Raw genomic sequence first — 22836 nt, 5'->3', positions numbered from 1 at the left:
TCTGAAATTTAGCACCGAGATTGGCATGTAATAATGCAACTAGTCAGTGGATCAATAACAGTTTACTAATGTCTCCTATGAGCACTGAAGAATTGATGCTTTTTGGATTGTGATACTGGAGAAGATTCTCTAGAGTCTCTTGGACTGCAAGAAGATCAAACCTGTCAATCCTAAAGGAAATCAACCCTGAATACTCATTGGAAGGACTGATGCTGAAGCCAAAGCTCCAGTACTTTGGCCACCTGATGCCTTTGCATCATTGGAAAAGATACAACTCTTTGGAAAGGACCCTGATGCTGGGAAGGATTGAAGGCAAAAAGAGAAGAAGGCAGCAGAGGATGCGGTGGTTAGACAGCATCACTGACTCAATGGACATGAACTTGAGCAAACTACGAGAGATAATGAAGGACAGGAGAGCCTGGCCTGCTGGAGTCCACAGGATCCCAAACAGTCAAACACAGCTTAGTGACTGAACAACAACATGAGCCTGTGTTATAGAAAATAAGACTGCAGGCTAGGGATTTAAAATCAAATATTGCTATTTACTGAGGGGAAAAAATTCCCTGTAAAGGGAGGAAGAGGGAGAGAAGTAGCTAGGTGCTTACTACACACTAACACCGTCATACTTTGACATTATAGACATTTATATATAAGCATAACTTATGGCTCCTCTTTCCCCAAGAGTCAGATCATAGGAGAGGAGAATGCCTCATGACCATCAGGAGGAGGAGGAGACCTAAGTGTACTGGGAATAGAAGAGAGTTGTTAACGACAGCATTAATGGAAAGAGGTCACAGCATTTTTCCAGTAAAACATTTAAAATTTATCCTTTTGTTTAGACATTTTTTTTTCTCATGCTGCTGACATGTAATATTGCCTTCTTACAGAGGGGCTGATTTCTTTCTCACTAAATATGTGGAATATGATGGTGAATAAATCACAGTTCAGTAGGAAAGATAATCAGTAAACAATCAGGTAATAATGATTAATCATAATTGTGCAAAATGCTGCAAAAGAGAAGAGCTTTCTATAATAAAAGCTTAAGGAATGGATGATTTCTAACTGTAGTTCTGCATGAAGGCTATACCTATTTATGTCTATCTTCTGTTACTATTGCAATGGAATGTTTTTAATAGTCTACCTTCTGTCACTACAGTTTATTTCAGACTAAAGAAAATCCCACCTCAGGGATGAAAACAAAAATATGTACTACTTAAAGTTATTAAAAATTTCTAAAATATATAGATGAAAAGATTTACTCTATACAAAATAAATACTTCATACCATATGGTAAATGATGAGTTGATGATCTTTTAAAAAATCAAGTCGATGCCATGCAATTATTATATGTATAAAGTAAGAACATCAGATAGAACTTCCTCAAACAGGCCTCTCTGAAAATCTATCCCACTCCCTCACACAGCTCTATAGACACGCTAAAGAACTTCTCCTTCACAATGTTTATCAGTCTGTAATTATAATTTATTTGTGTCATTATTGATTAGTGTTCATCATACTTACTGGACTGTTAACTCCACAAGAGCAAAAACCAGATTTCTCTATCTTCCCATTTTATTTCCAGAACCTATTAATAGCACAATATTTCTCCAAAAATTCTTTGTTCAATAAATGAATGAAAAGATCACTTTATTTGTAGAACATGAGTATCACAAAGGTTTTAACACAGCTATTCATAAACTGTAGTCTTAGAAGCCCTGATGTACCACAAGATTTTAAATGGTTCTGAGGCTAACCATGAAAGGCCAAAAAGTGGGCAATGGCCCAATTCTTAGAAATCCCTGTCCCTTCCCCCAAAATAATCAGGGAATAACTGAAATAATCAGGGAATAATTAGAATAATAATTGGAACAATAATGAGTTGGAATAATTTTCCCACGCATTTGCCTATGAAATTACTCAGCCCATAAAAACTTGCCACCCCATATTTAGGGGCTCTTACCTTCTGAGATGGCCCACACTCTATCTATGGAGTGTTTCTCTCTAAATAAATCCATTTCTTACCTAAAGAAAAAAACACTTTATTAATGGGTTTGCAGGAGACCTGGTTTCGCTCGCTGGATTGGGAAGATCCCCTGGCAACCCACTCCAGTATTCTTGCCTGGAGAATTCCATGGACTGAGGAGCCTAGCAGGCTACAGTCTGTGGGGTCACAAAGAGTCAGACACAAGTGGGCAACTGACACTGGTTGCTGGTTAATTTTTTTTTGAAGGGACAAAAATTAGTCAAGTAAGTCTGGGAATTCTGGGTTAAACAAAATCAAACATATATCTTGACTGTGAATATAATAATATAATATAGCCTTTAATATAGTGAGCACTGTGAAACTCTGAGAGGGTACAAGTCTTTGGTATTTGACCTTGGAAGTTGTTTTTTCCCTCTAAAACAATATAAATCTATATATGTATATTTATATACATCCTGGAATGTGAAGTCAAGTGGACCTTAGGAAACATCACTACAAACAAAGCCAGTGGAGGTGATGGAATTCCAGTTGAGCTACTCCACATCCTAAAAGATGATGCTGTGAAAGTGCTGCACTCAATATGCCAGCAACTTTGGAAAGCTCAGCAGTGGCCACAGGACTGGAAAAGGTCAGTTTCATTCCAATCCCGAAGAAAGGCAATGCCAAAGAATGTTCAAACTACTGCACAATTGCACTCATCTCACACACTAGCAAAGTAACGCTCAAAATTCTCCAAGGTAGGCTTCAACAGTATGTGAACCATGAACTTACAGATCTTCAACCTGCATTTAGAAAAGGCAGAGGTCAAATTGCCAACATTCGTTGGATCATCGAAAAAGCAAGAGAGTTCCAGAAAAATGTCTACTTCTGCTTTATTGACTATGCTAAGCCTTTGACTGTGTGGATCACAACAAACTGTGGAAAATGCTTCAAGAGATGGGAATACCAGACCACCTGACCTTCCTCTTGAGAAATCTGTATGCAGGTCAAGAAGCAACAGTTACAACTAGACATGAGCAACAGATTGGTTCCAAATCGGGAAAGGAGTACGTCAAGGCTGTATATTGTCACCCTGCTTAACTTACATGCAGAGTACATCATGGGAAATGCCAGGCTGGATGAAGCACGAGCTGGAATCAGGATTGCTGGAAGAAATATCAATTACCTCAGATATGCAGATGACACCACCCTTATGGCAGAAAGCAAAGAAGAGCTAAAGAGCCTCTTGATGAACATGAAAGAGGAGAGTGAAAAAGCTGACTTAAAACTCAACATTCAGAAAACTAAGATCATGGCATCCAGTCCAATCACTTAATGGTAAATAGATGGGGAAACAATAAAAACAGTGAGAGACTTTATTTTGGGGGGCTCCAAAATCACTGCAGATGGTGACTGCAGCCATGAAATTAAAAGATGCTTGCTCCTTGGAAGAAAAGCTATGATCAACCTAGATAGCATATTAAAAAGTAGAGATATTACTTTGCCAACAAAGGTCCATCTAGTCAAAGTTAGGGTTTTTCTAGTAGTCATGTATGGATGTGAGACTTGGAGTATAAAGAAAGTTGAGCACCAAAAAATTGATGCTTTTGAACTGTGGTGTTGGAGAAGACTCTTGAGAGTCCCTTGGACTACAAGGAGATCCAGCTAGTCTATCCTCAAGTAGATCAGTCCAGAATATTCATTAGAAGGACTGATGCTGAAGCTGAAACTCGAATACTTTGGCCACCTAATGCGAAGAACTGACTCACTAGAAAAGAGACCCTGATGCTGGGAAAGATTGAAGGTGGGAGGAGAAGGTGATTTCAAATGATGAGATGGTTGGATGGTATCACTGACTCGATGGACATGAATTTGAGTAAACTCTGGGAGCTGATGATAGACAGGGAGGCCTGGCGTGCTGCAGTCATGGGATCGCAAAGAGTTGGACACGACTGAGTGACTGAACTGAATGTATATTTATAGTTGCCATATTTGTATCTATATATTTGCTAGCCTTTTTCCACACAGAGGATGAATAGGGCAATAAGCAGGGTGTCGTTCTTCAAGATGTCTGCATTTTTCACTCTCAATTTCAGGACCTTGAGAAAACTTATTTAGCATCAGTCTATGGTCTTTTAAGGCTTTCCTGGTAGCTCAGATGGTAAAGAATCTGCCTGCAAGGCAGAAGATCCAGGTTCGATCCCTAGGTTGTGGTGATCCCCTGGAGAAGGATATGGCAATTCATTCCAGTATTCTTGCCTAGAGCATTCCATGGACAGAGGGGCCTGGCAGGCTACAGTCTTTGGGGTCACAAAGAGCTGGACACGACTGAGTGACTAACACTATGCCCTTATAAGCAAGTTTGCAAGAGTAGACGTTGTAGTAAGAGTCCTCAGTTTATTTTCATCTGTTAATTTTTGAAGAAAGAAAATAAATGTAAAAATTATATAAAGCTTTAGCAAATAGACCTCATATACACATCTCCCAGCCAAAACAACTAGAAAGCAAAGGGTAACACTTTGGCTCCTGCTGACACTTAGCCTTTGTCCCATGACTGAGTTGGCTACCTCATTTTGGCTAGGGTTTGGGTTGGTCTGATTGCTTTGCTTTTTGTTTTTTTATATAGCTTAAAATCTGTTTAACAATCAGGAATACTACCATCAATCCTGACCCGGCAGCTTGGTAGCGTGAGGAATTTGGTCACCTGGGGAATTTATTCATGTGGATGATTTAACAAATTTTATCCCTATTAATAGGAAAATAAACCTAAAAATATGACTCCAAAGCCAATGTTTTCATTTATAACTGGCAACTTGTTCTCTCCATAGTTGCAGTCTTGACAGGTAAAGTTGGACTCCTGGAGCGGGAGAGCCTAGTGTTAATGAGACTAGGTGCTCTGATCATATTGCCTGAGTGCACCCTGTGTTCCTGTATTTCCCTGAAACTCAGTGTTCAGTTCACATTAGCTATTATAGTGTACTTGCTCTAAAAAGTATTTAAAGTGGTCCACAACAACTATGCAAAGCACAATGCAAATGAGAAATAGTTAAGAAAAAGGAGAAATAAGACCTGAAACTAAAAAAAAAAACAAAAAACCTGAAGCTAAAATGGAGTTATGAATAAAGCTACTATTAAAAATAGGCATATCATTAAATCTTCATGGATATTTTCCCTTGCCAAACACACTGCAGTTTATATACTGTCACTAAATATATGTTTGGTGAATTTAATTGGGTCTAAACTATACTTTCTGTATTAGGGTCAATAATTTCATTCTGTGAGCTTTTTAGCAGGAAAACAAAATGACTAGTTACCCAATTAAGTGTCTTTAGGATTAAAAATAAACACATGCTTAGAATAAATGAAACATTTTCTGCATTTTCTGATATTAAAACCAAAAAGTAATTTCTCCTAAATTCCTTACAAGCAGGGAACTATGAATGGAATGAGTAATATTCATATGCTTTTTAATTTAACGAAATGGTCATATTTTATAGTTATTTCTTTCATTGTCTAGCATAGGTCAAAGCTACCATTGGCATGTATCTCTCTGATCTCACTCACACATTTCTTCTAATTCTGTTTCTGAGTCATTCTCCTCTTCCCACCTTCTAAACCAGTGTTCTCAAACCTAGCTGTCCACTAGTATCATCTGAGGGCTTTTAAAAATGTAGTCACCTGAACCCAATGCAGAACAGTTATATCAGAGTCTTTGTGAGGAGGATCTGAATATCAGCATTTTTTATAATGCTTCATAAAAGAATCTAACACAATGATAGCAATTGAGGATGAAGCTCAGAACATTGGAATGAGTCCAGGACTTCACTTCCTATTCCAGAGTCATTCTGTAGGCATTTTCTCCCAGCCTCGTAGCTTCACTTTTTAATTTTTTAAATTAATTTGTATTACAGTTGCTTTACAATGCCGTGTTAGTTTCTGCTGTATAGTAAAGTGGATCAGCTGTATGGCTGCATGTATCCCCTCTTTTTTGGATTCCTTCCCACTTAGGTTACCGCAGAGCCTTGGGTAGTTTCTTGTGCCATACAGTAGGTTCTCATTAGTTATCTGTTTTATACATGGTATCAATAGTACATATATATGTCAATCTCCCAGTCTCCCAATCCATCCCACCCTCCTCCTACTTTGCCGTCCATATGTTTGTTCTCTATATCTGTGTCTTTATTTATACTTTGCAAATAAGCTCATCTATACCTTTCTTCTAGATTCCACATATATGCGTTAATATATGATGTTTGTTTTTCTTTTTCTGACTTATTTCACTCTGTGAGACAGCCTTTGTCCATCCATGTCTCTGCAAATACCACCCTCATAGCTTTAAATCCACCTGTATCACCCCTATGCTCTACAGCCATGTAACCACTGTCCACTTGACAACTCCACTTGGATGGTCCACAGGGATCTCAAAATTACCAAATACAATCCTTCACTCTTAATTTTACTCCCCATAGTCCTCATCGTCTTAGTAAATGTCACCATCAGTTCACCTAGTTGCTCAGGCCATCCTTGATTTCTCTCTCTCACACTCCCAATCTTATCCATTAGCAATCTGTGCAAAACATACCTATGAGCTCATCACATTCACTAATAAGACCCTAGGTCAGTAAGCCATTATCTCACACTATAAAATGTACACATTTTATAAAACTTACTTCTGCCTTTTTCCCATCTCCCACATCCAGTCTATTTTCCAAGTGTTGTGTCTCAGTCATTGGTGGCTTCCCATAATACTCACAGCAACAAAATGCCAGAATAGAAGCCAAATCCCTTGCTGTCATATGCAAGATATTACATGATCTGACGTGTGTCTCCTTACTCATTTCCTACCACTTACCTTCCTCACTACCCTCCAGCCACACCTGCCTTTTGCTTTCCTAGAACACGCTGTACATGCTCATGTGTCAGGTCTTTGCCCTTGGCTTTCCTTTTGCCTAGAATGCTCTTTTTTTGTAGTCATTTGCATAATTTATTTCCTCACTCCTTCTGGTTTCTGTTCAAATGTTATCTCCGTGGGAGACCTGGGTTCAATCCCTGGGTTGGGAAGATCCCCTGGAGAAGGGAAAGGCTACCCACTCCAGCATTCTGGCCTAGAGAGTTCCATGGACTGTATGGTCCATGGGGTCACAAAGCGACTTTCACTTCACTCCACCATTCTTAGCTTCCTCACTACCCTCCAGCCTCACCTGCCTTTTGCTTTCCTGGAACATGTCATACATGCTCATGTGTCAGATCTTTGCTCTTGGCTTTCCTTTTGCCTACAATGCTCTTTTTTGTAGTTATTTACATTATTTATTTCCTCACTACTTCTGGTTTCTGTTCAGATGTTATCTCCACAGGCTGTCCCTGACCACCTTATCAAAATAGCACCTATTCTGTTGCTCTTTATTCACTTATTCTGTGCTTTTTACTCATAGCATTTATTCTTATGTAAATTTTTATTATAGATTTATTTGCTCATTTATGTATTATCTTTGTTGGATGATGAATCCATGTGTTAAATTCAATAATTTCTGGCTGAAACCAGGGGCAGACTTTTTAATTATCTAGAGCAATAGGTGGTTATGATTCAGTAAGTCTTTCCTAATACTCTTTCTCACAAAAGAAATTTGAGATAGACGTAAAAGGAGTGAGATTGAAATGGTATTTGACTAAATGTGAAACCATATTCCTTAGTTTGCATCCACCTAGCAACCCAAAGTGTTTGGACGATAACTGACAGACTGATAAACAGCAAATCAAACCAGCCTAGTCTTGGCCAGATGCCAGGTTAAAGTCTGGCCCGTTTTAAATATGAAAAGAAGGCTTAGATCTGAGTACACTGTAACTACATCTAAAGTTATTTAAATAAAGAAAAAACAGCTGAAATTGAAACAGAAAACTTATAATAAATGGAATTCAGGAGCCAAGAGAGTACAATATTATTTTTAAGATCTGGGAAAATTGTTGTTGTTGTTCAGTCACTAAGTCATGTCCAACTCTTTGTGACCCAATGATTGCAGTGCACCAGGCTTCCCTGTCCTTCACCATCTCCCAAAACCTGCCCAAACTCATGTCCATTGAGTCGGTGATCCTCTCTAACCATCTCATCCTCTGTCGTCCCCTTCTCCTCCTGCCTTCAATCTTTCCCAGGATTTCCTTTTCCAATGAGTCAGCTCTTCACATCAGGTGACCAAAGTATTGGAGCTTCAGCTTCAGCATCAGTCCTTCCAATGAATATTCAGGATTGATTTCCTTTAGGACTGACTGTTTTGATCTCTTTGCTTCCCACTTGGAAAAATTGGCTAGTGATTATTTTACAAGAAGATCCCCTGGAGGAGGAAATGGCAACTCACTCCTGTATTCCTCCCTGGAAAATGCCATGGACAGAGGAGCCTGGTAGGGCCACAGTCCATGGGGTCATGAAGAGTCAGAGACATAGATCAACTGAGCACGCACAAAAACTAAAGCCTAAACTGTCTTTTTTTGTGTTAGAGGCACATAATGTTTTCCATCAGATGTGCTGTTATCAGTACTACCAGTGTATTCTGGGTGGGATTTGAAGGCAGACTTTATGCCTAAGGAAAAAGAAGTGTCATCGAGATCCCTTCATGGCCTCCTTAGTATCAGCATGATAATCCCAGAAATGCTATTCTGCTGACCAAAGTGAAAACACAGTGTGTGCCAGCTCTGATTCTACTGCTCTGAGCACGTTTCCTTTCTGTCCCATGTGGAGGCTGTGCAGTGAAGTGACTAGGAGCTTGGCCTCAAGAGCTGGACTAAATGAGTTTGAATTCTGGCTCTTACATAGATTTATGACCTTGGACAAATTATGGGTTCTTTGTGTTTTCTCATTTATATAATGTAAATAATGTTAGCTTCTACCTCCCAAAAATACACTTACAGTGTTTGGTGAAGATTGTTATGAGTTAATATGTGATACTGAACAAGACTTTGAAAGGAAAACTGATACAAAGGACACAGCTTCTGTTCTAACTAGACTTTGTGATGTTAGACCCCAGTTGGTGGTGAAGGGAGGAGGGACTTCATAGATGATGCCAAGTTTATGGGCAGAAAATACAAGGAAGGTGGTGCCATTATAAGAGTAGATAACATAGGGAGGATAGCAGGTTTCAGTGGCATTTGCAGCTAGCAGACCTGAAGGAGGACACAATGAGTGAAGGAATTTGGGTTTTAGTTCATATATCATCCATTTATATTTATGTGTGGCACTTGGACAAGTAGATCTTGAGTAAAAGAATAGAGTTAATGGGGTCTGTTTGGAAGTCATATGAGGAAATATCACTTTTAAAGGTATAAGAGCCATTCAGATGTTCCCAGGGAAATGGTATGGAATGGAAAATCATAGAACCTTGGGAAATAGGTGACAAGGAGAGGATAGAAATGGCCAAAGAATTTGGAGGAAAAAAAGAGCTCAGTCTTGTGGGAGTCAGGAGAGCAGAATATGGAAGCAGGCATGGGGTGACTCGCAATGCAATGATTGGAGAAAGAATGAGTGACAACATCATAAACAAGATCATCATTATTCAGGGAAAATTGTGTTAAAATCAGCAATAAAAATTGCTAAGTTGATTTTTTAACACTAGAATTGGTTTTATATTTTCATCCAGCTTCCCATTAATATGAATTTTATTTGTCTTGGTAACTCAAGCACTGATCATTCAAATTGTGACTTAAGAGCAGCAATGTATTCTAGCAAGTGTTTGGTCATACAATTCAACTTTTCCATAACAACATTTTTTCTGTTGACTTTATTACTTTGTTGGTAAATTCTTAAAATTATTTTTTGGTGTTTTGACCTTGCATCTGGCACTTTTGTTTACTTAAACATTTGCATAGAAGAAAATTTATTTAAACAGTTGCATAGAGTAAAATTCACTTTTTTGGTGTATAGTTCCATGAATTTAGACAAATGTACAGTCATTCAACTACCACTAATATCAAAATTCCCCAGGACTGATCCTTATATAGTATTATCAAAGTGTTAGTGGCTTAGTTGTATCCAACTCCTTGTGACCCTGTGGACTGTGGCCTGCCAGGCTCCTCTGTCCATGGAATTCTCCAGACAAGAATACTGGAGTGGGGTGCCATTCCCTTCTCCAGGGAATCTTCCCAACCCTGGGATCGAACGTGGGTCTCCTGCATTGCAGGTAGATTCTTTATCATCTGAGCCATCAGGGAAGCCCCTATATAGTATTATGGATACTGTTTAAAATCCTTTTTTAATTACTTATCATGAAGTGAGTTGGATTTTCTTGAATCTGCTGTTTGCAAGATACTTCTGCTAGGGTTTGGGGAAGACATTCTGGGCAGCCTTCAGATTTTTTTCTTCAGCACCTTCACAGAGTCACGCCATTTCCTGCTTAAACAGCTCCTCTGAGTCTTTGTGTTACCACTCACTGTGAACTATGCGAGGTGCAAGAGGGCTTCTTCTGCCTTTATTCCTACATGCAATAGGAGAGAGAGATTTTGCAATTTGCTGTGACCTCCTTCACCTTCAGGAAGCATATTTTTGTAATCATTTTTCAGAGATCTGCCACTACTGGCCATGTTGTTGTTGGTTGAACTTCTTTCTGCCTTTCTCCCTGTGTGATGTCTACTAACTCTGCTGCACCTGGGTAACTGTTACATATTTTTGGAATCTGTGAAAAATATGTCGTCTAGTTTTGCTAAAAAGGGGGATTGTGCAGTTTTTGTTGTCATTAACTGTGTAACTTTTGCACGCTATCTGGGAGGAGCAGATAGAAGATCCTGTTTAGCACATCCATGTTCCTACTGGAAGTCCTTCCTTTAACTGCTGTCATCACTGCCTTTCTCTCATTCCCCTTCTTTGGCTCACACATTAAGCTCTGGTATCCCTCACACTGCCAACTCCTCTTATTCCTACATCACTTTACTAAAGCATGGAGTACTTCCTGCTATATCCTAGACCATGTCACCATTTCCTGAACATATAAGCTCAAAGTTGGTCCACTTTTTCTTGCTATCCTTTTGATTTGAAATTCCCTTTTATTCTTTCCCTGATTAGTATACTGTTGTTCATACTTCATGGCAACCCACTCCAGTATTCTTGCCTGGACTATCCCAGGGACTGGGGAGCCTGGTGGGCTGCTGTCTATGGGGTCACACAGAGTCGGACATGACTGAAGCGACTTAACAGCAGCAGCAGTTCATATTTCATGAGCTAAAAATGTGTATTGACTCCTTTATGAAGCCTTCTTTGGCATCTCCTCAGCTGTTGTTGTTTCTGACTCTTTGTGACTTCATGGACTGCAGCACACCAGGCTTCCCTGTCCTTTAGTCTCTCCCGGAGTTTGCTCAAATTCATGTACACTGAGTCAGTGATACTATCTAATCATCTCATCCTCTGCTACCTTCTTCTCTTTTTGCCTTCAGTCTTTCCCAGCATCAGGGTCTTTTCCAATGAGTCAGCTCTTTACATCAGGTGGCCAAAGTATAGGAGCTTCAGCTTGAGCATCAATCCTTCCAACAAGTATTCGGAGTTGATTTCCCTTACAATTGACTAGTTTGATCTCCTTGCCATCCAAGGGACTCTCCAGAGTCTTCTCCAGGACCACAATTTGAAAGCCTCAGCTCTTCAGCGTTCAGCCTTGTTTATGGTCCAACTCTCAAATCCATACGTGACTACTGGAAAAACCATAACTTTGACCATATGGACCTTTGTAGGCAAGGTGATGTCTCTGCTTTTTAATACACTGTCTAGGTTGGTCATAGCTTTCCTTCCAAGGAACAAGCATCTTTTAATTTAATGTCTGCAATCACCGCCCACAGTGATTTTGGAGCCTAAGAAAATAAAACCTGTCATTGCTTCCACTTTTTCCCCTTTCATTTGCCATGAAGCAAGGCAAATCAATTTCTCACCTGTGTTTCCACAGCACACTGTCCCATTTTCACTGCACTTACTTTGTTGCTTTCAATATTTATATATCTTATTATCAAGCCAGTTAGTATCCCCTGCATCTATGTATTGGCCTGTCAATATAAAACTTTCAAATCCTTGGTTTCTAGGACTCTACTTGCAAATCTCCTATGATGAACAGCACATACCTTTATTTGGTCTCATTTGACTTTCTACTGGTCAATTGAAGGGTGCAATATTTTGAGCCACTAGATTTCCATATCTAGCTTTTGCTTGCAAAGTGTTTTGATAATTTCAAAGAAATTTTACGATTCTTAGAATGTTACTGGAACTCCTCTAGAATTGAAGCCTCACTTAAAAAAAAAAAAAACTCAGTAATTACTAATAGAAGTTATTCTGCATTCCAGGTGATGCAACTGTGACAATAGCTCACAGATATACCCCCAAAGAGCAACTGAAGATCCATACTCTGTTGGCAGATGTTATCATAGTTGCTGCAGGTAAGTCTTTAGTGCCTGTTATTTGTTGAAATGTCACATCAGCAGACTAATTTCTTCCCTGATTGCTGACATGTCTATAAGAACAGCTTCTTGGAAGAATTAGGTATATGTACAACTAACTTCTGTTCTGTCTTTTGGTAGTCAAGATATTGGTCCATTATGCCTGTGTTAGCGTTTGTTACTTCATTATGGAAAACCAAAACAGTCTTTGGAATGACAGATTAAGCACAAGAATGAATGTGTACTTTGACAATTACTTTGACTGGCATGATTGGTTCCAAACATGAATAAGTTAAAAGGAGACTGGTAGGAAATGCTGTCAAAAAGGTAGTCAGGGCTAGCTCATGTAGGATCTTGAAAACCCTCCAGGGACTTTCATATAAGCCAAAGATGGCTGTGAGCAAACGATAGATATGGTTTGGCTTATGTTTTTAAAATAATACTTATATGTGTCAAGGAGCATTGATTCTAGAACAGTAAGAGCAGAAACAGAGAGAATAGTTATTGCACTTCTATTTAATGAATCTTGATTTTTCCCTTAATTTGTTTTATATTCAAACATACAAAGTAATTCTACCCTTCACTTCTAGCTTTACTCTTGCCACATAGTATTTCTGCATTACAGACGACTGTGACTCTTCTTGTTTTATCCAAGGCTTGAATGGGGGCATTTTTCACTTTGTTTATCAATTAGATGTTACTGATAATTTCTAGACTTTACAGTTAAGTTGTTAAATATTTACAAACTACAAAGGGAGGGTAAAAGTTACAGAAGAAATAGAGTTTGATGAAGAGAATGATAATAGTTTAACTTAGTTTCAATCAAGTTTAACTCCCTTTTAAAATAATATAGACCCTTCTCAGAAGCTCAGACTATATATGTGATGATTCCAGGTGGAGTAATTTGCCTCTTTGTAGAGTAAAAATAGAAATATTACATTTTCATGAAGTCACCAGTAAACTGGTAAAGCTAATCACATTTCCTGTTTTTCTGAAAAATTATATTCAGGAGATATCAAATGCAAATTTTTGAACTGAGCTGACATCAGATGTTTAGAGAGGCACTAAGAGTTTTCACACCACAGGTCAACATTAAGTAAAACGCTGTGCACCAGCTGATATATTAGCAGAGACAAATACCGACTCCTTTTTAGAAATACTAGGATTCACACACCAGTCCCAGGATTTGGTGAACAGAGAGAAATTAGAGTGATCTTCCTGGTTTATCTCTAACTTTAGACAGAATGAAATTTACATTATCGGTGCTGTTGACTCCAGTATTACCAACTTATAAAGACTGTTCCACCATTGACCCCATTTCCCATTTATCAATTATGACATTAAATGCATATTTTCTTCTAGTGGAGTAACATCCCTCAGTGTGCATTCAGTTCATGGTGTTTTTTTTTTATTTTGATAAAAAAAATGACAAATGTGTGATCAAAATCCTCTTTTCAGAACCACTGACATTCTTTGTGACTAAATCAAAGCTTATGTCACAAGTATACATTCTTGAGTTCCTGCTATGGACTCACTGTATGCTCCTTTGTAAAGGCTTAAATCAGCACTTTGTAAAAGGCAAAGGAACAAGAGATCAAATTGCCAACATCTGTGAGATCATAGAAAAAGCAAGAGATTTCCAGAAAAACGTCTACTTCTGCTTCATTTACTATGCTAAAGCCTTTGACTGTGTGAATCACAACAAACTGTGGAAAATTCTTGCCTGTCTCCCAAAAAACCCGTATTCAGGTCGAGAAGCAACAGATAGAACCAGACATGGAAGAACTGACTGGTTCCAAACTGGGAAAGGAGTACGTCAAGGCTGTATGTTGTCACCCTGCTTATTTAACTTATATGCAGAGCACATCATGAGAAATGCTGGGCTGGATGAAGCACAAGCTGGAATCAAGATTGCCGGGAGAAATATCAATAACCTCAGATATGTGATGATACCATCCTTATGGCAGGGGGAACTTAATAGCCTTTTGGTGAAGGTGAAAGAGGAAAGTGAAAAAGTTGGGTTAAAGCTCAACATTCAGAAAACTAAGATCATGGCATCCCATCCCATTAGTTCATGGCAAATAGATGGGAAAACAGTGGAAACAGTGAGAGAATTTATTTTGGGGGGCTCCAAAATGACTGCAGATGGTAATTGCAGCCATGAAATTAAAAGATGCTTGCTTCTTGAAAGAAAAGCTATAACAAACCTAGACAGCATATTAAAAAGCAGAGACATTACTTTGCCAACAAAAGTCCATCTAGTCAAAGCTATCTTTTTTCTAGTAGTCATGTATGGATGTGAGAGTTGTACTATAAAGAAGGCTGAGCACCTGAGAATTGATGCTTTCAAACTGTGGTGTTGGACAAGACTCTTAAGAGTCCCTTGGACTGCAAGGAGATCAAACCAGTCCATCCTAAAGGAGATCAATCCTGAATATTCATTGGAAGGACTGATGCTGAAGCTGAAGCTACAGTACTTTGGCCACCTGATGGGAAGAGCTGACTCATTGGAAAAGTACCTGATGCTGGGAAAGATTGAGGGCAGGAGGAGAAGGGGACGACAGAGGACGAGATGTTTGGATGGCATCACCGACTCAATGGATATGGGTTTGAACAAGCTCCGGGAGATGGTGAAGGACGGGGAATCCTGGCGTGCTGCGGTCCATGGGGTCGCAAAGAGTCAGACATGACTGAACGACTGAACAAAAACAACAAATCAGCACTGAATACAAGGCATTAAAAATAAGACAGGAAAAGACAAAGGAAAATAAGAGAAGGGAAAGGAGGAGCCAAGCCTATATAAAATGAACAAGTGAAAGTGATAGTCCATCGGTCATGTCCGACTCTTTTGAACTGCTTGAACTATATATAGCCCATTAGGCTTCTCTGTCCGTGGAATTCTCCAGGCAAGAATACTGGAGGGGGCAGCCATTCCTTTCTCCAGAGGATCTTCCCTTCCCAGGGATCTAACCCAGGTCTCCTGCACTGCAGGCTGATTCCTTACCATCTGAGCCACTAAGCCAGGAGGTACTCGGGCTTCTAGCGGTAGAGCCTCTGTGGAGACTGTAAGCAGCAGCCATCCCGCTCAGGATAGCCACTTACCACCAGAGGGCGCCAGTCAGGTGTGCACCTACTGCAAACAGCCGGCTGGGCACGCTTCATCCTTATCCTGAGGGAGTCAGAACTGACATTTTGAATGAGAGCAGTGCGGTCAGGTCTTGCTTCTGCCTTGTATTCTAGTTCTAATCCTCCAACTATTAATAGATACTAAAGTTTTCTGAAAGCTGGAAGACTGCCCTATACAGAGCCCTCCCGTCATCCCCAAGAAATAAATATTTGGATAATGGGAAATTTCAGGGAAGAGAATTGAGAATTATAAGAAATAACTAAAGATTGCTACATTTCCACTTCCTTAATAAACACCAGGAGAATTTAAGGGTAAAATATGTAGATATTGGTAAATTATGGTAAAGTATAAATTAATGTAAAAAAGAAATTCCATATAACCAGACAACAAGAATGAAATATTTCTGAAATGACCACATCATCATGTGTGGGGAATAAATAAATACAATTAGCAGTGGGTATTAAAGAAGGAGATAGTGATCTAATAGCAGAGTTTCTGGGACAGGGAGGGCTGGATCATTATCATAATGAAGACGTCAGCATATATGGAAGCAGTTGCATCTAAAAGTCGGGAACAGTAGAAGGAGGAGCAGGGTGTAATGTACCAGAAAGTTTAATAATGTTTGAGAAATGACAGTGCAGAATGTAATGATGAAATCTCAGAATGGGCTTGAACAAGAAAAAGGTAAAAAAGGAAATCATTTTGTGAAGATCCTGGGGCATGAATAAAATTAGCTTATATTAACCTCACCCCTCCAGTTTCTCAAATTGCCATAGGTTTAACTGTGCATCATTTACTTTTTAAATATATACTTTCAAAAATCAAGAATTGGACTAATTTAGAAGCTCAGATTTGAAAATCAGATCGTCAGACTGCTTCCCAAGTAGCACTAGCGGTAAAGAACCCGCCTGCCAATGCAGGAGACATAATGAGACAAAGGTTCGATCCCTTGATCGGGAAGATTCCCTGGAAAAGGGAATGGCTACCCACTCCAGTATTCTTGCCTGGAGAATTCCATGGACAGAGGAGCCTTGCGGGCTACAATCCCTGGGGTCGCAAAGAGTCAGGACATGACTGAGTAACTAACACACAGAAGCTCAGATCTGAAAATCAGATTGTCAAACTGCACTTAGAAATAAGAAGCTTAAGTCTCTATAGCTACCTCTGAGTTCACAGAAAGCATGAGTCTGTTTCTAGGGTATTATCCGGAACCATGCTTATAGCACTTAGCACCTGTGTATGGTTGCCTGTCACCCTCACTAGACTAGAGCGGGGACGGGTCTGGCTTTTGTTGTTGTTGTTGGCTCTCTTTTTAGCCAAGTGCTTAGAACGTTATCTGACCCATAGTGGGTACTCAGTAAATGTGTCCTGTAGTTCATCTTGAGATTACAGTTGGAGCAAGGATTTCTTCAAGTTGATATAAACTTAACTGATAAATATTTAAGAATACTTTTATAAGGATGAAATTGTTAGTCTAAGATATTGGTTGATTCACTTAGAGATAACATTATTTTTATGACTACTAAACTTCCTTTTGCCATCTCCTGTTTGACCACTTCCAATTTGCCTTGATTCATGGACCTAACGTTCCAGGTTCCTATGCAATATTGCTCTTTACAGCATCAGACCTTGCTTCTATCACCAGTCACATCCACAAATGGGTATTGTTTTTGCTTTGGCTCCATCCCTTCATTCTTTCTGGAGTTATTTCTCCACTGATCTCCAGTAGCATATTGGGTACCTACCGACCTGGGGAGTTTCTCTTTGAGTATCCTATCATTTTGCCTTTTCATACTGTTCATGGGGTTCTCAAGGCAAGAATACTGAAGTGGTTTGCCATTCCCTTCTCCAGTGGACCACATTCTGTCAGGCCTCTCCACCATGACCTGTCTGTCTTGGGTGGCCCCACATGGCATGGCTTAGTTTCATTGAGTTAGACAAGGCTGTGGTCCATGTGATCCCTTAGAAGAAATGGAGTAGCCATCATGGTCAACAAAAGGGTCCAAAATGCAGTACTTGGATTCAATCTCAAAAATGACAGAATGATCTCTGTTCATTTCCAAAGCAAACCATTCAATATCACGGTAATCCAAACCTATGCCCCAACCAGTAACACTGAAGAAGCTGAAGTTGAATGGTTCTATGAAGACCTACAAGACCTTTTAGAACTAACACCCAAAAAAGATGTACTTTTCATTATAGGGGACTGGAATTCAAAAGTAGGAAGTCAAGAGACACCTGGAGTAACAGGCATATTTGGCCTTGGAGGACAGAATGAAGCAGGGCAAAGGCTAATAGAGTTTTATCAAGAGAACTCACTGGTCATAGCAAACACCCTCTTCCAACAACACAAGATTAGACTCTACACATGGACATCACCAGATGGTCAACACCAAAATCAGATTGATTGTATTCTTTGCAGCCAAAGATGGAGAAGCTCTATACAGTCAGCAAAAAAAAAAAAGACCTGGACCTGACTGTGGCTCAGATCATGAACTCCTTAGTGCCAAATTCAGACTTAAATTGAAGAAAGAAGGGAAAACCACTAGACCATTCAGGTATGACCTAAATCAAATCCCTTATGACTATACAGTGGAAGTGAGAAATAGATTTAAGGGACTAGATCTGATAGACAGAGTGCCTGATGAACTATGGACGGAGGTTCATGACATTGTACAGGAGACAGGGATCAAGACCATCCCCATGGAAAAGAAATGCAAAAAAGCAAAATGACTGTCTGAGGAGGCCTTACAAATAGCTGCAAAAAGAAGAAAAGTGAAAAGCAAAAGAGAAAAGGAAAGATATTCCCATTTGAATTCAGAGTTCCAAAGAATAGTCAGGAGAGGTAAGAAAGCCTTCCTCAGCGATCAATGCAAAGAAATAGAGGAAAACAACAAAATGGGAAAGACTAGAGATCTCTTCATTAGAGATATCAAGGGAACATTTTATGAAAGATGGGTTTGATAAAGGACGAAATGGTCTGGACCTAACAGAAGCAGAAGACATTAAGAAGAGATGGCAAGAATACACAGAAGAACTGTATAAAAAAAATCTTCACAACCCAGATAATCACGATGGTGTGATCACTCACCTAGAGCCAGACATCCTAGAATGTGAAGTCAAGTGGGCCTTAGGAAGCATCACTATAAACAAAGCTAGTGGAGGTGATGGAATTCCAGTTGAGCTATTTCAAATCCTGAAAGATGATGCTGTGAAAGTGCTGCACTCAATATACCAGCAAATTTGGAAAACTCAGCAGTGGCCACAGGACTGGAAAAGGTCAGTTTTCATTCCAATCCCAAAGAAAGGCAATCCCGAAGAATGCTCAAACTACTGCACAATTTCACTCATCTCACACGCTAGTAAAGTAATGCTCAAAATTCTCCAAGCCAGGCTTCAGCAATACGTGAACCGTGAACTTCCAGATGTTCAAGCTGATTTTAGAAAAGGCAGAGGAACCAGAGATCAAATTTCCAACATCCACTGGATCATCAAAAAAGCAAGAGAGTTCCAGAAAAACATCTACTTCTGCTTTATTGACCATGCCAAAGCCTTTGACTGTGTGGATCACAATAAACTGTGGAAAATTCTGAAAGAGATGGGCATACCAGACCATCTGACCTGCCTCTTGAGAAACCTGTATGCAGGTCAGGAAGCAACAGTTAGAACTTGACATGGACCAACAGACTGGTTCCAAATAGGAAAAGGAGTACGTCAAGGCTGTATATTGTCACCCTGCTTATTTAACTTATATGCAGAGTACATCATGTGAAACGCTGGGCTGGACGAAGCACAAGCTGGAATCAAGATTGCCGGGAGAAATATCAATAACCTCAGATATACAGATGACACCACCCTTATGGCAGAAAGTGAAGAGGAACTAAAAAGCCTCTTGATGAAAGTGAAAGAGGAGAGTGAAAAAGTTGGGTTAAAGCTCAACATTCAGAAAACTAAGATCATGGCATCTGGTCCCATCACTTCATGGGAAATAGATGGGGAAACAGTGGAAACAGTGTCAGACTTTTTTTGTGTTCCAAAATCACTGCAGATGGTGATTGCAGTCATGAAATTAAAAGATGCTTACTCTTTGGAAGGAAAGTTATGACCAACCTAGATAGCATATTAAAAAGCAGAGACATTACTTTGCCAACAAAGGTCCCTCTAGTCAAGGCTATGGTTTTTCCAGTGGTCATGTATGGATGTGAGAGTCGGACTGTGAAGAAAGCTGAGCGCCGAAGAATTGATGCTTTTGAACTGTGATGTTGGAGAAGACTCTTGAGAGTCCCTTGGACTGCAAGGAGATCCAACCAGTCCATCCTAAAGCAGATCAGTCCTGGGTGTTCATTGGAAGGACTGATGCTGAGGCTGAAACTTCAATACTTTGGCCACCTCATGAGAAGAGTTGACTCACATGAAAAGACCCTGATGCTGGGAGGGATTGGGGGCAGGAGGAGAAGGGGATGGCAGAGGATGAGGTGGTTGGATGGCATCACCGACTCGATGGACATGAGTTTGAGCAAACTCCTGGAGTTGGTGATGGACAGGGAGGCCTGGTGTGCTGCGATTCATGGGGTCGCAAAGAGTCAGACATGGCTGAGTGACTGAACTGAAATGACTGAACTGAAACTTCCTACTTTGTCACTGTAAATTGATAAAGCCATAAAGGTGAAAGATATGTTTATAAAAAATCAGTTCATGTCATTAGGTGGATGAATGGATTGATTTTAAAGATTAAAACATTTTTAAGATTAAAACTTATGAGCGGGTTGAAGAAAATAAGGAGACTGTTATAGACATCTAAAATATAGTAAGAAAGGAGAAAGAAAAGGGGGAGGTATAAATTAGAAGGTTAGGATTAAGATGGCTCAGTGGGAAAAGAAATTGCCTGCAGTGCAGGAGACATAGGAGATGCAGGTTTGATCCCTGGATCAGGAAGATCCTCTGGAGGAGGAAATGGCAACCCACTCCAGTATTCTTGCCTCGAGATCCATGGACAGAGGAGCCTGGCAGGCTGCAGTCCATGGGGTCACAAGAGTTAGACACAACTGAGTGACTAAGCACACACACTCTATGTAAAATAGATTATCAACCAGGACTTACTGTAAAGCACAAGGAACTCTACTCAATACTCTGTAATAACCTATATGGAAAAAGACTCTGAAAAAGGATAGATATATGTATATGCATAACTGAGTCACCTTGCTGAACACCTGAAACTAATACAACATTGTAAATCAACTACACTCCAATATAACATAGAAATTTTAAGAACAAAAATATAATTAGAGTATTAGTTGAATGAAAAGAAGTAGTTTAGGGGAAGGCTAAATTGGCTTTGTGTAAGATAATGGTAAAACAGGGGAAAGAAGACAGATTAAGGAACCAATTTTAAGAATATGGATAAGGCCTTTGGCTCAGCCACATCTCATGCTTACAGGAAGATGGGGGAAATCTTTAGTTTGTAAAAGTTGTAGGAATCTTGATTATCCAGACAAGATAGGCAATGTTTTTCCCAGACATTATCCAAAGGACCCTCCACCCATCTGAGTAAACTCTGTGGAATTAGCTTCATTCAGAAGATGAACTGCTGAGTCAATGCCACTAGCATATTAACTTCTGGCTGCAGAGTGTCATAGCCGGTGAAAGCTGGTGTTTTGTCCACTAAGCTCTCTCCGCCAGCGTGATGAATGAACCTTCACAGTCGTAACTGAAGCGTCTCTATTGCAACACTTTTAATGATAGACACTGTAATATAAAGCAGGATAAATGGGCAATTCAGTAATTTGGAATATTCATACTTACTTGTCATAAAATGCCAGCTGACCAACTAACTTCTTTCCACTGCTTCTCCCATCGTATTATCAAGTTTTAGACACACTCCCATTACACAACATCCTAAGCTCAGAGCTTTCCCTCTGGTAGGTTTCCTCCTCCTTGAAGCCAGGTTAGTAAATTTCAGGATGACTGGAAGTTCCAAGGGGTGGGGCACGGAAATACTCTGCTCCACCATCGGAAGCTCATGCAGCTCGGGAGTGGAGCTTGCTCACTCACAGTCCTGGCTGCTTCCTGAGTGGATGCTCACCCATTTCACGGTCTGACTGAAGCTACTGTTCTTCCGTATCCTATGTCTGATTCTTTATCTTGTCCCCTTTGGCCTCTGTTTCTCCATTTATAATTCCTTTCTGCTTTCCTAAATTTATCATTTCTCTCAATTTTTTTCAATTATTTTCAATGGTATAGAGTAGTGTAAAAAGCACAGGGCTTGGGAATTTCCTGGTGGTCCAGTGGTTAGAACTTCATGCTCTCATTGCCAAGGGCCTGGGTTCAATCCCTAGTTGGAATTATTGCTTTGCTATGTTTTTATGGCATGTCTTTAAACATTTTACATTATGAAATATTTAAAATGTGCTTTTTAAATATAGCAAAAGAACAATGTTGCAAGCATCAATCAAGTTTGTCATATCTAAATATTGTATTTTCAATTTCTACATGCTGTATGTTTCTGCAACTTGCTTTGTTCTGGTTAACATCATGCTTTGGAGATTTGCCCGTATAAATACATGCAGCACTAGCTGTATAATACTCCGTTGACTGAGTATCCATTTTCTGTTGATGGATAAGTGTGTTATTTCCAATTTACTGTGATTGTAAAAAGTGCTGCAGCGCTGTACAGAAATAAATCTGTACATATAGCCTCAGGCTCGTTCTTTCTTTGAAAAGATATTAATTTTGCTCTCCATCAGGTGCTGGAAAACAAAGATACATAAATTACAGATTCAGCTCTTGGGAAATTCAGAGCCTAGCAGAGGAGAAAGATGTACAAATTAGTATAATACAGTTTGCTGATACAGTACTAGAAATATTTGTGGGTAGATATGTTTATGTCTGGTTGTCTATTAAAGAGAGAAACAGAAAGACAGAGAGTAGAGAGATAGAGAGACAGAGACCAAGAGGGACAGAGACACACAGACAAAGATGGAGAAAAGCAGAGAGAAACAGAGACAGACAGACAGACAGACAGAGAGGCAGAGGATGTGCCACCGAGGACTGAGAGCTATGTCTCACTGACCCTGCAGGCGAAATGGTTGAGTGGGGTTCCATCCCACAGAGTGAGCAGAAATCCCCTGGGGACTCCCAGAAGCTTAAAGCTGTAAACCACTATGTGTGTGTGCGTGGTTTCTCAGACTTGCCTGGCTCTTCGTGACCCCATGGATTGTAGCCCACTTGGCTCCTCTGCCCATTGAACCTTGCAGGCAAGAATTCTTAAATGGGGTGCTACTTTCCACTCCAGTAAAATATTGTGCATATATAAAAAAATGTTTGGTTCAGTTCAATTGCTCAGATGTGTCTG

General features: G+C 39.8%; 1 protein-coding gene across 1 annotated transcript in view; it reads left to right on the top strand.

Annotated features, from left to right (window-relative positions):
- Positions 1-22836, top strand: part of MTHFD2L (methylenetetrahydrofolate dehydrogenase (NADP+ dependent) 2 like) — a 147798-nt gene that overhangs the window by 52361 nt on the left and 72601 nt on the right. The window contains exon 6 of the mRNA XM_043906475.1: positions 12266-12358. Within this exon, the coding sequence (XP_043762410.1) occupies positions 12266-12358 (93 nt within the window). The remainder of the gene's footprint in view (positions 1-12265; positions 12359-22836) is intronic.

The sequence above is a fragment of the Cervus elaphus genome, chromosome 6 (assembly GCF_910594005.1).
Source record: "Cervus elaphus chromosome 6, mCerEla1.1, whole genome shotgun sequence".
Classification (NCBI taxonomy): Eukaryota; Metazoa; Chordata; class Mammalia; order Artiodactyla; family Cervidae; genus Cervus; species Cervus elaphus.
The sequence above is the reverse complement of the archived record's forward strand: the minus strand, read 5'-3'. Positions and strand labels throughout refer to the sequence as shown.